The sequence below is a fragment of the Malaclemys terrapin genome, chromosome 4 (assembly GCF_027887155.1).
Source record: "Malaclemys terrapin pileata isolate rMalTer1 chromosome 4, rMalTer1.hap1, whole genome shotgun sequence".
In the NCBI taxonomy this organism is placed as follows: Eukaryota; Metazoa; Chordata; order Testudines; family Emydidae; genus Malaclemys; species Malaclemys terrapin.
The window spans coordinates 111,610,339-111,627,528 of NC_071508.1; the positions used below are offsets into that span (position 1 = coordinate 111,610,339).

General features: G+C 47.9%; 1 protein-coding gene across 3 annotated transcripts in view; it reads left to right on the plus strand.

The window, feature by feature from the left end:
- The window catches only part of TTLL5 (tubulin tyrosine ligase like 5), a 207,869-nt gene that overhangs the window by 147,414 nt on the left and 43,265 nt on the right, over positions 1 to 17,190 (plus strand). For all 3 annotated transcript variants that reach the window (XM_054027921.1, XM_054027918.1, XM_054027920.1), the window contains one exon: positions 12,851 to 13,049. In XM_054027921.1, the coding sequence (XP_053883896.1) occupies positions 12,851 to 13,049 (199 nt within the window). The remainder of the gene's footprint in view (positions 1 to 12,850; positions 13,050 to 17,190) is intronic.

The window sequence follows — 17,190 nt, forward strand, 5'->3', positions numbered from 1 at the left end:
AGGGGGAAATAGCCAAAGGGGGCTCCTGATGATTGCTGCATATTGAGGTGTCTCATTATGCTTGAATTGTTGCCTGTCATAGATAGTTTATTTGGGCAGTGAAATACTCTAGGGATTGGCAACAGGAGCCGGTTTGCAAAACCACTCCTGTTCATGTCGTTTTCCTCTCCCGCCTTTCTAACACTCCTGTCAATTCTGAGTCTGTCCTTTATGTTTCCCTTGTACCTCTCCTATTCTGTCATGGGACTTAGTGAATGGCTGCTTCTTTCACCTGTTTCTATAACTGACTGCTGAAAAGGGGCAGGTAGGATGCTGGAGAGGCTGGAGAACTGGACTGTTTCAAGTTGCCCACAGCTGCACCTCATCACAGTAAGGAGGGAGAGGCTGATTGATGCAGGGGGACAGGAACTCTCCTACAGCTCTGCAACACCTTCGGATATCACTGGAGATTGTATTTGTCACTGTGAACTGGATTTGAACCCAGGCTGCAGTTCCACTAGCCTTGCCAAGCCAGCCTGGACAGTCTGCTCATTAACTTGAAAAATTTTTCCTTGGCTTCTTGCTGCAGTGTTTTTTTGAAAGCAGATTGCAGGCCAGGTGATGGCATCCCAGTTTTATATGGGCCAGCTGCAGCCTGCCCCTTATCCATCTGCATGTACCTGGGCTGTTGAAAACGGGCTCTGGTAAAGCTCCCTTTGTTACAGAGAATCCCCAATATACTGACAGTAACTAACTCAGGAATGTCAAAAGCACTTTGTTCTCCTCTGGGATTTGGAGAGTCATCTCTGTTCCCAGCACATTCACAGCTGAGTGTTAGGGGCTCCCATGATACACCAGCCATACTACAGAGCAGGCCATTGCTGGCCACCCTGGATCAAAGTCACTGATTCTTAGACATCCCCAGTAACATCAGGGCCTGGGAACAACAGCTGCAGAGGCTCATTATTCTATTTAAAAAAAATAAGAGCAAGAGAGAAGAGGACCGGAAGGCAAGTGGCACTGCCCTGCACCCTAGCCAGGACCCCAGTGTTCTGGGCTGTGTCCCACCAGGTTTATCATCACTTCACAGCCAGCATGAGTCAAGGGCCTGTTGTTAGGGATGGAGGCGGTACAGACTGTGCCAAAGAAAATGTTCTGTGTTCTCTGAATGCTTGAGCACAAGTCACCAGGATGCTGGGAGCTGCCACACCAGACAGACTCATTTATTAGACTATTAACTGCTTTGTGCCAGCTAGTGCCTGCGCGGGCTTTGCTCTGAAAGCTTCTTGGCTTTGTCGCAGCACCTGATGCCCCATGGGCAAAGAGCTGTTGCCCAAGGTTGTCTTGCATTCCTTGGCAAGGTGGGAGCACTGATTTCTAAACCGGCACTGGGCTCCCTTGTTGCTTCTTGGCACAGTGACCCTTGTTCCTCCTTAACTTCAGGCATTACAGAACAGGATGTGAAATGCTTTCATTGTCCGTTTGTTTCCTCAAAGGGAGGATAAATTCTTTTTTAGTTTGGTAGCCATGCAGCCATCCCACCTTTTGCTGTGATCCTATCAGCTCTCACAGGTTAGACTGGGGGTAATGTTTTCAAAAACGCTGAAGTCCCATTTTCAAAAGTAACTGAAGTTCACTTAGGAGCCTAAATTCCATTGACTTTCAGTGAGACTTAGGATCCTGAATTACTTACTTTTGAAAATGATACATAAGTCTGTAGTTGCATAGGCAACCCTCAAGGAACACCAAGGTACTGCAGGAAATGTTGTTGGTGCCTGAGGTCGGTACTGAACCAGGGCCCAGATGCAGGGACTGAGGGGACTGAAATTGAGGCCTTTGTCCCTTGGTGATTCTTAAAGATCCCTTGTCACTTGTCATATGAGTGGAAGCTTGAGCCCCAGTTTCATGGCTAAATTCCAGTTTGAGTGATTACATTCTGTGTTCTGGCTTTCTCCATGCAGCTTCAATTGGATAAAGATTTGTCTTTACTTCTTTCTGCTGTCCACTGTTAAACAACTCTCATGTCCCATCCTAGAGTTAACTGCATTGTAAAGTGGGTGAAATGACCTTTACTCCAAGTTAGTAAAATGATTTTACCTACTTTGGAATAAAAGGTGCTATAGCTATGCAAGCTGTTATTATTTACTAATGTTATTCTTTCAGCAGGCACTAGCTTCAAAGGGAGATGGTTCTAATCAATACAGCATTCATAGAGCCTGATCTGCTGTGAGCGTATACTCTCTGCAGGTTTAGATTTTTAATCTTCATTTCTTTAAGAGGGTCTCTCTACCTCCATTCCAGCTAGGCATAGAAATCCAATTCAGGTTCTTCTCACAAAGGCTGCACCCCATATCCCTTCCATTGGGTGCAGGGATCCAGCTGGGCTTTTTCTCCTCCTTCCCAGTCAATGAACAGACCCACCTCTAATATCTGGCCTCAGCACAGTCAGAGTCCACTGGCTCCAAGGGTGTTGCCTGTGTCTCCATCCACAAGGTGGTGTATCAGTGAAGAGGTCCTTATAGATGAAAGGGAATTTAGAAGCAGAAGTCTAGGAAATGGTGCAAAGTGCTCAAGCAGTGTTGGATTGAGTTTGAGCCACAATAATCTAGAGCTCTATTAGAATTGTACCCAAATGCAAGGATATTTATGTACCCTCTGCTGAGGAGAAGGTAGGGTTGCCAACTTTCTACTTGCACAAAACCAAACACCTTTGCCCTGACCTATCTCTCCTTTGAGGTCACACCTATGCCCCACTCCTTATCCGAGGCCCCGCTCCCCACTCACTCCATCCTCCCCTCCCTCTGTCACTTGCTCTCTCCACCCTCACTCACTCACTCCGGGCTGAGGCAAGGGGTTGGGATGTGGGAGGAGGTACGGGCTCTGGGCTGGTTGTGTGGGTTCCGGGGTGGGTCCAGAAATGAGGGATTCAAGGTGTGGGAAGGGGCTCCGGGCTGGGGTAGGGAGTTGGGGAAAGGGGAGGGGGAGGGCTCTGGCTGCAGGCTCTGATGTGGGGCTGGGGATGGGGGATTTGGGATGCAGGAGAGGCTCCGGGCTGGGGTAGGGAGTTGGGGGGGGGGCTCTGGCTGCAGGCTGTGATGTGGAGCTGGGGATGAGGGATTTGGGGTGCAGGAGGGGCTCCAGGTTGGTGCTGAGGGGGTTGGAGTGCAGGTGGGGGATCAGGGCTGGCAGGGGGGGGAGTGAGGGCTCTGGCTGGGAGTGCAGCCTCTGTGGTGGGGCTGGGGATGAGGGGTTTGGAGTATAGGAGGGTGCTCTGGGCTGGGATTCAGGAGTTTGGAGTGGGGGCGGAGGATCAGGGCTGGGGCAGGGGGTTGAGGCGCAGGGAGGAGACCAGGGGTGCAGGCTCCGGGCAGCGCTTACCTGAAGCAGCTCCTGAAAGCAGCGGCACGTCCCCTCTCAAGCTCCTACACGGAGGCACGTCCAGGCAACTCTGGGCACCGCCCCGTCTGCAGGTGCCGCCCCTGCAGCTCTCATTGGCTGCAGTTCCCAGCCAATGGGAGCTGCAGGAACAGCGTGCGGTGCCCCCTGGCTGCCCCTACACATAGGGGTCAAAGTGGGGATATGCAGGCTGCTTCCTGAGAGCCGCACTGTGCGGAGGCTAGCAGGGAGCCTGCCAGCCCCGCTGCATGGTGCTGCCAACGAGACAGTCAACAGCCCGGTCAGCGGTGCTGACTGGAGCCACCAGGATCCCTTTTCGACTGTGTGTTGAGTTCGAAAACCGGACACCTAGTCACTTTAGGAGGAGGTAGAATTATTACTCAGGGTCTCTGGAATAAACAGGTCAAAGAAAGGAACGCAATGGTTCTCTTGCCAGAAATACCACGTTGTCCTAAGAGCTGCTGGAAGGACAGAAGTTCTAGCTTGTGAAGGATGGGCCATAGCGCCCAGGCTGAGATTGGCAGCACATACTGAAGGCCTGAATCCTGGCCAACCCTCTACTAAGCAATCCATCAATAATTCCAAGTGAGCTGGGAGAAGATTGCTCACAACCCGCCTGACTGACAGAATGAAACACAATTTCCTCTGGTGGCACAGGCAGGAGTGTTTGTTTCCCATTTGTGGGTGTGGATGTGCACGTGCACATGTGCATGCATGCAAGAGGGAGAGAGAGAATATGCAAGTGAGTCTCTAGGCAAACAGCAGGCCTTATCATACCAGTGACAATCCCAAGCTGGAAAAAAGGAGGACTCAACCCTATGTGGCTTAAGAGGAGGAGGAAGAGGGAGAAACATAGATCATCTAAGTGAAAGCATTCCCTTGAAAATTAGTAGTGCAGGTGTCAGTTACTGTCCTGAGCCTCCTGCAAGATGCATGAGACAAGAGTGTTGGCTACAGGCATAGCTCAAGGGAGACTCTCTTTGATAAACCAGCTGTCAGACAGAGTTTGAGAGTAGGGAACTAGAGCACTAAGCTGCCCTGTTAGCATGGCAGACAAGGAAAGGAGGTTGGATGTTTAGATCATGTAGCTGGCAATAGCACCATGATGCAGAGAGACTAACCCCAATCCCCATCTAATCCACGTGGGCAGGCATTGCCATGTATGGGTCATAGCTGATTTTATAATATACTATATGTAGTGATGCAGAGCTGAGAGACAGGCACCCTTGTCTGTGTATGATCCCAAGTCCTGCACTGGGAGCTCCATGGCCTCTGCCAGGAAGGCCACACTGCCATCTATTGAAGTTGTAGTTAGATGAAATGTAACTGTGTTAATTTCAGCTCAATTTAGAAGGAAACAAAAGCCATGAAGCCTAATGGAAAAAAATATCCCCATCCCATCATAAACAGTTTTGCAAACCATCAAAGTGAAACATAGGCTGAAAGCAACTTGCATTGACGTGGTCTCTGTAAATGGGCACTGCTGGGATTCCCTGGGTGTAGTGTAGCATCGTGGACAGTGGAGCACAGGTGAGTTGTATATAAAACTGTGTCTACACTACAGGAAAACGAGTTAGCCAGAATTGATTAAAGTCCTGTCTCTCCCCAAAATAGTGATAACATGATTTCCATGTTTTTCCTGGCCAGGAACAACCAAGCTGAACTGTGCTAGAGTCGACCCTATAAATCTCACTGTAGCCTATAGATCATATAGAGTCAGGTTAAATAAGGAGAAGAGCTCAGCCTAGAGACCAAAGGCAAACACGTGCTTTAGAGAGGCATTTGGAGAGGGTGAACCCAAAATCACACCAACAATCCCATTGCATTCATTGAAACTTGGACCAGCAACCCCCAATCTGTGCATTTCCATGATAGTTAATGTCCATCACCAGAAAGCTGGAAGAGAAAGGAATGCAGTACCTTTGTGGTATGGAACCTCTGGGAAATAGTCCTCTGAAGCATTCAGTTCTGTGACTCAGCTAGTGGCCTTCACTCCACCATAGGCCACAGCCCCTGAGCATCATCTGTAAGGCACAGAGCAAATGCTGGCTGTAAAATGGGCAATGTCATTGTCAGGCTGTCTGGAGTGGCTCACAAAAGTGCATGCCAACAACCTCAGGGCAGATTGTTACAAACCCCAAACTGGTTGTATGTTCTATAATTAGATTTGACCAACCAAGTATTAAATGTGAACGACTCAAGCATAATGACAGCCTTAACATGGAGTCACAGACTGTCCCCTTGCGCGTTCCAGTCTATCTTGCCACCCAGGCAATCCTTCCTTTGTGATAAATGTTCCCTTACACCAAAAATCACACCAATATTCAGGTTACTCCCAGCCCCGAAGGACCAGTCACCCCAGGTAAGTTGTACCTTAGATCCGTCACCAAAAGCAATGCTTGTAGCCAATCCTGTAGTAAACTATTTAAAGATTTATTAACTGGGGAAAAGAAATAGTTATTTTTAGGGCTGTCAAGCGATTAAAAAAATTAATCGTGTGATTAATCGCGCTGTTAAAAACAATAATAGAATACCATTTATTTAAATATTTTGGGATGTTTTCTATATTTTCAAATATATTGATTTCAATTACAACACAGAATACAAAGTGTATAGTGCTCACTTTATATTTCTTTTTGATTACAGTAACTCCTAACTTAACGTCGTCCCGGTTAATGTTGTTTTGTTGTTACGTCGCTGATTAATTAGAGAACATGCTCGTTTAAAGTTGTGCAATGCTCCCTCATAATGTTGTTTGGCAGCCGCCTGCTTTGTTCACTGCTTGCAGAAAGAGCAGCCCATTGGAGCGAGATGGTGGTGCCTTAGAATCAGGGTGGGCCGGCAGCCCCCCATCAGCTCCCTGCTCCCCTAAGTTCCCTGTGCGGCAGCCATCCAGCAGGCTAGCAATTGCCAGCAGTTCAGCTGTCCCTCCCTCCACTGCCATGTGCTGCTCCTGCCCTCTGCCTTGGAGCTGCTCCCAGGAGCCTCCTGCTTGCTGTGCAGGGGGTGGGGGAGAAGAGGGGTGCTGATGTCAGGGCATCCCCCTCCCCCTGCTCCTGTACCCCATCTCCACAGAGCAAGTGGGGACATGATAGGGCTCAGCAGGTGGGGAATTTACTGTCAACAGCTGCTGCCTCAACTTGCTGATCTACTTAAAAAGGCAGTGTACTTAGAGTGGGGTCAGCATATTTAAAGATGCAATGCATGTCTCTCTCTCTGTCTCACACACACACACACACACACACACACACACACACACACACACACACGGTGTGTGTCTCTGTCTCACACACACATGCACCCTCCAGCACTTTGGAAAGTGGAGGGAGTGGTGCACTCCAGTGGAATAGCATGGGTTCATCATCACGTTCAGTTTCCACAGGGAATGTTTGCAGCCACTGCCATGTGTCTATTGTGTCTCCTACCACCATTAGTGCTGCCTTGTAGAGTGTGAGGCTACATTAACAACAATGTGTTAACCCTTGAGGGCTCAGCCGAGTGCGAAAAAAATTTCCCTGGAACCTAACCCCCCCTATTTACATTAATTCTTATGAGGAAATTGGATTCGCCTAACATGGTTTCGCTTAAAGTAACATTTTTCAGGAACATAACGACAACGTTAAGCGAGGTGTTACTGTACAAGTATTTACACTGTATAAAAACAAAAGAAATAGTATTTTTCAATTCACCTAATACAAGTACTGTATTGCAATCTCTTTATCATGAAAGTTGAATTCACAAATGTAGAATTATGTACAAAAAAACCTGCATTCAAAAATAAAACAATGTAAAATTTTAGAGCCTGCAAGTCCACTCAGTCCTACTTCTTGTTCAGCCAATCACTCAGACAAACAAGTTTGTTTACATTTGCAGAAGATAATATTGCCCACTTCTTGTTTAGGATATCACCTGAAAGTGAAAACAAGCGTTCTGGTAGCACTGTTGTAGCCGGTGTTGCAAGATATTTACGTGCCATATACGCTAAAGATTCATATGTCCCTTCATGCTTCAACCACCATTTCAGGGGACATACGTCCATGCTGATGATGGGTTCTGCTGAATAACAGTCCAAAGCAGTGCGGACTGATGCATGTTCATTTTCATTATCTGAATCAGACGCCACCAGCAGAAGGTTGATTTTCTTTTTTGGTGGTTCGGGTTCTGTAGTTTCCGCATCAGAGTGTTGCTCTTTTAAGACTTCTGAATGCATGCTGTACACCTCGTCCATCTCAGATTTTAGAAGGCACTTCAGATTCTTAAACCTTGGGTCGAGTACTGTAGCTATTTTTAGAAATCTCACATTGGTACTTTCTTTTCGTTTTGTCAAATCTGCAGTGAAAATGTTCTTAAAATGAACAACGTGTGCTGTATCCGAGATTGCTATAACATGAAATATATGGCAGAATGTGGGTAAAACAGAACAAGGGATGTACAATTCTCTCCCAAGGAGTTCAGACACATATTTAATTAACGCATTATTTTTTTAATGAGCATCATCAGCATGGAAGTGTGTCCTCTGGAATGGTGGCCAAAGCATGAAGGGGCCTACGAATGTTTAGCATATCTGGAACTTAAATACCCTGCAATGCCAGCTACAAAAGTTCCATGCAAATGCTTGTTCTCACTTTCTGGTGACATTGTAAATAATAAGTGAGCAGCATTATCTCCCATAAATGTAAATAAACTTGTTTGTCTTAGCGATTGGCTGAACAAGAAGTAGGACTGAGTGGACTTGTAGGCTATGAAGTTTTACATTGTTTTGTTTTTGAGTGCAGTTATGTAACAAAAAAAATCTACATTTGTAAGTTGCACTTTCATGACAAAGATATTGCATTACAGTACTTGTATAAAGTGAATTGAAAAATACTATTTTAAAATCATTTTTATAGTGCAACTATTTGTAATAAAAATAATATCCACATTGATTTCAATTACAACACAGAATACTATATGAAAATGTAGAAAAACATCCAAAATATTTTAAAATTTTCAATTGGTATTCTATTGTTTAACAGTGCGATTAAAACTGCGATGAATCGCAGTTAATTTTTTTGAGTTAACCGCATAAGTTACCTGCGTTTAATTGGCAGCCCTAGTTATTTTACAAGGTTAAAGAAGGGAAACACACACACAAATGAGTTACAGTCTTAGATTTCAAAAGGTGATAATAGCTGCTATATATGCAAGTGCTCTATATCCCTTAGGGCTTAAACAAACTAAGCAGCTTAGGGATCCTTTGCTAATTCTTAGAAATATTGCCCCCTCCGAATTCCAAGTAGCATAGTGGTGATAATTTCTCTTTAACCAGGATTTTTATTCTCTTCCCCTAGCATTCAAGCTGTGATGGGACAAGGGCTCGTGCATGACCAGCTTCATGGGGAAACAATCATCAGTCTTTTGTCCACTGATGTTCCACAATGTTTTCTCTGGTGTCTATAGGCCTTACTTTGTTGGGGAGGAGATGACACCTCTTGTGGTAAACTAGTATTTCACACTTGGTGATGCTTCTCCCCAGCTGTGGGGGTTTACAGTCTTAGCAAACATTTTTATATTTACAGAACAAACACTTAAATAATACCTTATAACATGGGATACAGGCCTCTACTAAGTAAGTAAGATTATATAAGTAAGATTAATACATGCAGTATTCTACAAGCATTTCATAAAGTCTAAACACATTCTTATAACTCTAATACCTATTTTAACAATCCTAACACACAGGTGAGCCAGACTGGTTTCCAGCTATGCATTTGTCAGTGTTTGGTGTGGCCCAGGGGCGTTGGCACGAGCTGGCACCTGGTCTACAAGTGTCTCAGTCATCCCTTACAGCATCAAATGTGTAGGTTAAATGTGATCCCTTCAGCTTTTTGGTATGACTCCTGCCGAAAGATATCTGCCGCTGCTCACCGTGACTTTAGCTCAGTGAATATGTCTCTATTGCCTTCATATCTGACTCCTGCAAGATGTGCACCTTTTTCCTGAAACACAGATATGGGCCTCCTTTGTGTTTCATCCGTTCAACAGCAAGTCTTGCTGGTTAGACTGGGGGCAATTTAAAGCTATCTTCAAAGGTGTTCACATCACATCAGTGTCTCTCTTTCACTTCATCATGGCTTGCGTAAGTTCAAGAAAGATCCCTATTCAGCAACCCTATCTTTAGCTTCTCAGGCATTCGTATTCATTGAAGGATAGAATTTATGCTGTGCAGCTTCTTAACTGGAGGAAGATCTCTGGGAGATTTGGGCGCTGAGCTCCAGGATCAATTGGGTACCTTGTCTGAGTGTCCTGAGAACTGCTTGACTCGCTTCACCCTCACAAGCCTTAGTTCTGTATTATGTCTTGATTCTCAGTCAGGATGGGATGCACTTTAGAACCATAGGTGCCTGTCCCAAAGAGCTTACAGAAAGCAGCCATGATCAGCAGGACTCTTACTCTTTATTGAGTACTGTTAGGAAGGGTGATCCAGGTACATACACCAAGGAGATGGAGGATGCTTAATGTCAATCAGACAGTTCAGACCACTAACATATTGATGACCAGAGGAATGTCCAGTCTCTAAATGGGGTGAGCATTGCTTGTTTTCCCTTGTGCTTGGTGGATTGTTAGTGGGACGCTCCAGGGATAGAATGGGGTTTAAAGACAGATGTAACCATGAAAATTACTAGTCAGGTACAAAATCCACTCACCACCTTTTACCGTGACAATAAGGAGGAGAAATTGAAGGTGTGAGAGAAATTACACACCACAGGCAAATAGAATGTAGTGTGGGTAGTTTGTAATTGAGAGACCACAGCTCAAGATCCCTCCTTGCCATTGATGAGAGGGTCCTCCTCAGGCTGCCTGCTGAGTGCCAGACTAATTCCAGCTTTGCTTTTGAGTGACCTTCATATCTACTGGGGCCAGTGGGCATTGCTGTTTTGTTTTTTGGTTCTTCAAAGGATGGTCTGCAGTAATTCCATCTGTCCCCAGAGGAGTGTGTTCCAGTCCCAGCAAAATCTCCTCTGTTTCTCAACTGTGAGCATGACCCCCAATTTCACTGGGAGGAGCACAGCTGCTGCAGCTGTTTCACATGCTGTCAGAAGAGTCCAGGGGCTTTACCACATGGAAGTGGGGATAGAGTCAGGATCAGTGCAGTGGGAGAGCCAGTGTTACCCCAAGGATATGGGGAAAGGACCAGATGATAACCTGATAATAACCAGTTTTGGGGGGAAGCATGGCTGATGAGGCACCAGATTGGAGATCATTTCCAAGTTTCTAAATATGCCTTGTGATTGTGATACATTTCTTTGTATTTACACTTCTGGCATCTTGTGCCCAGTAGGGGGCAGTGTTGAGGGGCTTGCAACACTTCCCCTGCTCAGCCTGTGGCATATGCATGATGCACTGAGCTGAGCAATTGCGGGCAGAGCTGCAGGACAGGATCCAGCCATGTTGGAGAGCAAGGACTACACTGTTCACCTGTGGAAAAGAGGGGTCATGCACTCCTAGGCACTAGACACCCCAGAGTTTGGCTCTCCCTCATTTTGTCTGGGAAGGAGAGAAGTGACCAAGGAGCTGCAACAGAAACAACAGGAAAGGGAATATCTGAGAGGAGATAGATGGAAGGAAGGGGACTGGGGAGAAATAAAGCAGGTACTGTAAGAGGGGGAAACTGAAGAACAGTGAAATGCCAAAGACAGAGGACATTTAAAAGATATACATATATATATGTTGTGTTGTGTTAGGTACAGTACAAACACATAGTGAAAGACCGTCCCTGCCCCCAAAGAGTTACAGTCTGTTTAGAAAAGAAAGACAAAGGGCAGGATGGGAAACCGAGGCACAGAGTGGTGAAGTGACTTGCCCAAGGTAACCCACTGAGTCAATGGGAGAGCCAGGATTAGAATCCTGATTTTCTGAGTCCCAGGTCTGTATTCATTAGACCACACTTCCTCTCAAGCACTTGGAAAAGAGGCAGAGAGGACAATTTAAGACTCAGTGAGGTGGGGTCAAAATCATTTGTACAGGATTCTAATTAGTTTTTTATATGATGATGAAGGGTGGCCTGTGGTATGGGGTCCCCTGCAGACAGCACAATGGAGGGGCCTGGAAAGTGCCTGAGATAGGACAGAGTGGCGTGGGTGCCCCACAGGAAGCAGGATGAAGATGCTGACAACCAATGTCCCTTGCTAGGCAGGGCTGCTTTGTTCCATTGCTGCTGAGAGGTTGGGTGTGAGGATGGATCCACTTGAACCTCTTGCGGTGTCCTGCCCTCTCCTAGTGGTTCAGCAGCAGAAAGTGTGTGTTGGGGGCTGGGTAACTGAGTTTGGCTTTTTTAAGATCAACCTCAAGATGTTACTCTGGATCAGTTTGGTGGCCAGGATTGCAGGGGAGACCGTACCAGGTTCAGGGAAGTCTGTGGTTTATACATTCATAGATTCCAAGGCCAGAAGGGATGACTGATCATCTGGTCAGACCTCCTACATAATACTGGCCATAGAACGTCTCCAAAATAATTCCTAGAGTGGATCTTTTCATCCAATCTGGATTTAAAAATGACTGTTGGTAAATTGGCCGATTGCTTAATTGTTCCAACGGTTAATTGAGGGGCTTTGGGTTTTTTGTTTTGTTTTGTTTTTTGGAACTCTATGAAGTGAAGAAACTGGGGTGACATTCCCACACCCAGAAACACTACCCCTTCTCTGCACTCGTGGTAGGATGCAGCAGATACAAGCATCATCTGTATCCCAGTCAATTACAGTGTGCACAGGAAATTTAAGGAAAGTCTGTACTTCACTGCACATGAGATCCAAAGGGAATATCTAGACATGGGGCACAATGGGAGAGAAGAATGAGCTCAGTGGGGACATAGGTGGCTCAAGCAATGGGACTTAAAGGTTTTATTGGGCAGACTCAGTGGACCATGTGGCATCTGGTCAGTGAGCACAGGGAATCTGGATTGCTCGGCTATCCCAGGTTCTCCAGGACATCTTGTGACCCTGTCACTCTGTCACCTGCTCTCCACAAAACCCATGGGCCTAGTAGAAAAGAGTGTAGTTCCCCCATTACAATAATCCTTAGCTCGGCCACTTAACTCTGGATCCATGACTCTGGGTGCTGCAAGGCTGACTGTCTCCCCTCAGTGTTAGCTAGACAGCCATGGTCATGTCCTAATGTCACTCTTGGATTTTCCCTCTTGTTTCTCTACAATTGTTCACCTTAGGCTTGGTAACAAGGATAGTAACAGGCCCAATCCAGACTTCCAGACACTCTCCCTGTTGGAGGCAGGTCCTCCTTACCAGGCCTACAGCTGACATGCAACATTTGTATCGTGTATTCTACTTGCCAGTGCCACCCACTTGTTGCTAATTGCATGCCTGTCAAGCTACTAGTGACTCCTTGGGGAGCAGTGATGCCCTGTGGGCAGCAGCTCCCCTGGCCTCGCATGCAGGGTAATGGAGATGGATAACGTGTGTGATGGCTCTTCTCTTCCCAGGGCTCTAAAGAATGACAGCTTTGCCTGGGAAGGAGAATTAGAGAACTGTGTCTACAGCAAGGTGACAGGAAGCCAGCTGGCACATCCCAAGTATCAGCCAACTGCTGGCAGCTATCAGCTCCATTTTGCCGTGCAGCAACTCCAGCAGCAGAAGCTTCAGTCCCGACAGCTCTTGGAGCAGAGTCGAGCCCGGCACCAGGTAACTGAGACAAAAGTCGGCCTGAGAGTGACCACTGCCGGTTTCTACACCTGTGGGCCGGCATGGGACAGTTTCACACCCAGGACATAGCACAAGGTTTTGTGGGGAGGAAGCACCACTTGTGGGTTATGAGGACAGGACTGAACTTATATTCAGTGATTCTGATAGCAGCCTAATGCTGCTGTCCCTCTTGGCCTCCCTGCTGGGTCAGGATCCCTCTCTAATTGTCTATCTGAGTGCTGCTGCTCACTATCCTACCTAGTGCCTGAGTCAGAGCCCAGCCTCACTGGGCCCAGAGATTCTTTGTCTGTAAATCCCATAGTTGTGGTGGCATGTGTTTGTGTCCACCAAGGGCACATGTGGTTCACCTACACGGGTGTCATTGTTACATTTGTGTGTCTCCATTCCCCAGAGTCTCATAGCTGTGTTGGCATGTGTCTCGGCCCTGTCACGTTGGTACCAGTGGTCTCTGTTTCAGCTACAGCTTGACCAAGTCCTCTCCCACACAGTGCAGTACCCATGCACCAAACAATGAAGACTGATAGGAAAAGGACTTCACCACAAAGACCACCAAACATTACCTGGATTGTTTCATTCCTGGGGAAGTCTCCACCCTTCCTGTGAGGGAGTAAGGTTCATCTCTGCCAGGAATATTCTAAGACCCTTAGATACACAATAGACACAGGTATAGAGCCTGAGCCCAGGTGTGAGCTTCTCCCACACCTCCCAGGGCCTGCTAAACACCATCAATATCAGTCAGTGCATCTAATGTTTTCTTTACTTGCTAGGCACTCAGCCATTTGGCACAGAGTCATTCCCTTGACACCATTGTAAGGGACAGAGGGAGACACAGTGCTGTCAAGGCAGGAAGAAAACGAAATGGGATCAAGATCCTTGTGTCCTGTATGATTCCCATGTAATGAATGGCAGTGTTTTGGCAGCTGGTCTGGAGCAGCATCTCCACACCCTAGATGGAGACCCTGCAGGGTTTTATAAAGCACCAGATACCCCATTTGTCATGGAGGGCAGGGTTTCCTTCATTTTGATTGGTGTCTGGAACAGCAGTGGGGTTCTTCATGTGCATGAACCTCCACTCAGCATAGATTGTTTGACCCAGGTTGGGGGAGCTATTGGTATTTGCTGGGCAGTCTGGCAGAGATGGCTTCAAACACAAGCAAGAACTAAATATGTGGGGACCCCACCCCCATATCAGGGGCATGAATTACTAGTTACTGCAGGTCTCTAACAAACAGCTTAAGGCTCAATTCCCACCATTCTGGGAGGGAAATCAGAGGGGGAGGCAACTTCTGTCTGTACTGTGTTCTTTCCTTCCCCAAACTCCTCCTCCCCTCTCCCTCCCCCCCCCCCCCCGCTTGCTACCCCTCTGAGCAGGAGCAGAAGGCTCTTCTTTCATCTCTGTCCAAGGGGCTCTGGGTGGGCAGCCGTGGCTGCTGCCGAGCATAGGGTAGCACTGCAAGATGAGCTGGGCTGTGCCTGTGAGGAGGCTGGAGCTGACCATGGGGGCCTGTCTGAGCCCTCTTCTAATTGCCGACATTGAGCTGATGTTATTTTTGGCCTAGGGCAGAGCCATTACTCAGAAGTTTCTGTTAAAGTGATTCTTTGTTAAGCCTCCACTCCTCCCTCCCGCCCCCGTTGAGCCGAACAGTTCAGAGCTGCAGTATCGAGGCCATTGCCATGCTACGGGCTCAGGCAGCTCTGAAATTGCCATTAATGAAGAAAGAGATTTGCTTAACACTCTCAGGGTATGTCTACACTGCAATTAGACACCCACATCTGGCCCATGCCAGCTGACTAAGGCTGACGTTCCTAAGCTAAGGGGCTGTTTAATTGCTGCATAGAGGTTCAGGCTGCAGCCTGAGCTCTGGGACTCTCCCACCTTGCAGGTCCTAGAGCCTGGGCTTCAGCTCGAACCCGAACATCTACAGTGCAATTAAGCAGCCCCGCAAGCCTGAGTCAGCTGGCACAGGCCAGCTGCACGTTTTTAATTGCAGTGTAGACATACCCTCAGACTTCCTTATATTGGAAGCCAAGTCTTAATAGAGAGAGTGTCTCTTGGATACATCTCCTCCCATTTGTCTTTGGCTGGTGCCAGACAGATCTCCCACCCCAGGCACAATTGCACTGACCTCTGCTGCTTAGTTGCCAGAGCACCCGTTCCCATCCCAACAGACTCACCATCGCCTACCCTACCACCACCTCCCTCTCCTGTTCACTGTTGCCTGCCCTGTCCCTGTCACTCACCACGGTTTGGCTCTCCGCAGCTACCCTTACAACTCCCCAATCCCATTACCTTCTCCCACTCACTTTGGCCCAAGCCCCATCCCTCACTCCCTTCCACGCACCACTGCCTGGTCACCATCCTGCTCATTTTCACTGTGGCCTCCTGCCTTCCCCTCTCACTCACCATTATCTGTGCCTCCCCACTTCCTCTCCACTCACTGCACCTGGACATCCACCCACCTGCTCACTATCACTTGGGCTTTACCCATCTCCCACTCATTGTCACCTAGGCCTCCTACCCCCCTACCTGCTCACCACTGTCCAAGCCCCATCCCATTCCACTCATTTTTGTCTGCCCTCCTCCCCCCCCCCCCCCCCCCCACTGTCCTGCTTGCTGCACCCAGGTCCTCCTTGCTTTTTTCCCATTTCACAATACCTGGGCCTCAACCCCTTGCAATGATAAAACATCCTTATGCCAATGACACCAATGGCTTGTGTTTGACACCAATGGCTTGTGTGGCAAAAGCACATCAGGAAAGTATTTAATCACTGTAGCAGCTGGACATAAGGGGAGGAGCCAGGAGCAGGTGACCAGCCCACTCTGCGCACAACACAGTTTGGGAACCTCTGGCTTAAAACTTTTCCTTCCATCTCTCTCTCTTTGTCTCCTTCCTTCCCCCATTCCTCACTTCCTTCCACTTGCTTTCTCCCTCTGTCCTCCCTTGCCATACCTTAAATCTGCACTCACAAAAAGCCCTTTTCTGAGGTGGCATCTCATGCTGATGAGTTTTCGTCCATTCCTTTTCTCAAGCAGTCTGGCTTGGAGGTTGGGAATGAGAAGTGTTTATTGGCATCCTGAGGTAGGGCCCACAGAAACCATGTGTTCTCGCAGGCAGGGTGCCTGGGGTTGGGGGAGGTCAGTGGGTAGCATCAATGGGTCTTTCACAGCCTTCCTCACCTTGCTGAGGGCTCCCTATGTACTATACACTCGCAGTGCTGGGAGGGCAGCCTGGACACAACCAACTCTTGTTGCTCTGATCCAAGAAAATTCATTGCACAAAGCCAGAAAAATTCTGCATTCATCTGGGAGTTGCTCCTGCTTCTCAGAGCACTTAGCGCACTGTGTGTAATGTGGGGGAGGGGAGAGAAGACTGGCAGGAGAATTTGGAGACTCCATCAGCACAGCCCTGGGGAATGGTACAGAGCAGAATAAGACCTTCACCTCAGACCTCTGGGTTTAGAGAAGTGCAGCACACCAGCCTCCAGGTTCCCTGGCTTTGGGTTCACCTCTTCTAATGGATCCTGAGTTCTTCCCTCAGAACCTTAATCAGGGTTGAGAAGTTGTACTAAATCTAATTTTATTCATTTTCCAGACTGTCCAGTTCCTGCTCCCTGGCACCCTTGATTCTGTGGTCCTGTCAATGGAACACTGGACTGGGACTCAGGAGACCTGGTTTCTATTCCTAGCTCTGTCAGGTCACTTGGGGACCCTAAGCAAGTTACTTCATTGCTTTGTGCATAGGCGCTGACTCTGTGGGTGCGCCAGGGCTGGAGCACCCATGAAAAAAATGAGTGGGTGCTCAGGACCCACCAGCCACAGCTGTTTGGCAGCGCCCCAATCAGCTGTTTGGCAGCTCCGGGAAGCATTTGGGGGAGGGTGGAGAGCAGCAAGTGTGTGGGGGCCTCGGGGAGGGGGTGGAGTGGGGGCAGGAAGAGGCGGAGCGAGGGTGGGGCCTTGGGGGAAGGGGCAGAGTGGTGGGGGGGTTTCAGGGTAGAGCATGGGTGGAACACCACTGGGGAAAAATAAAAGTTGGCGCCTATGGCTTTGTGCCTTGGTTTCCGATCTGATACTGACACACTTGTGTGAATTGCTCTGGGAGCTGTGAATGAAAAGAATTAT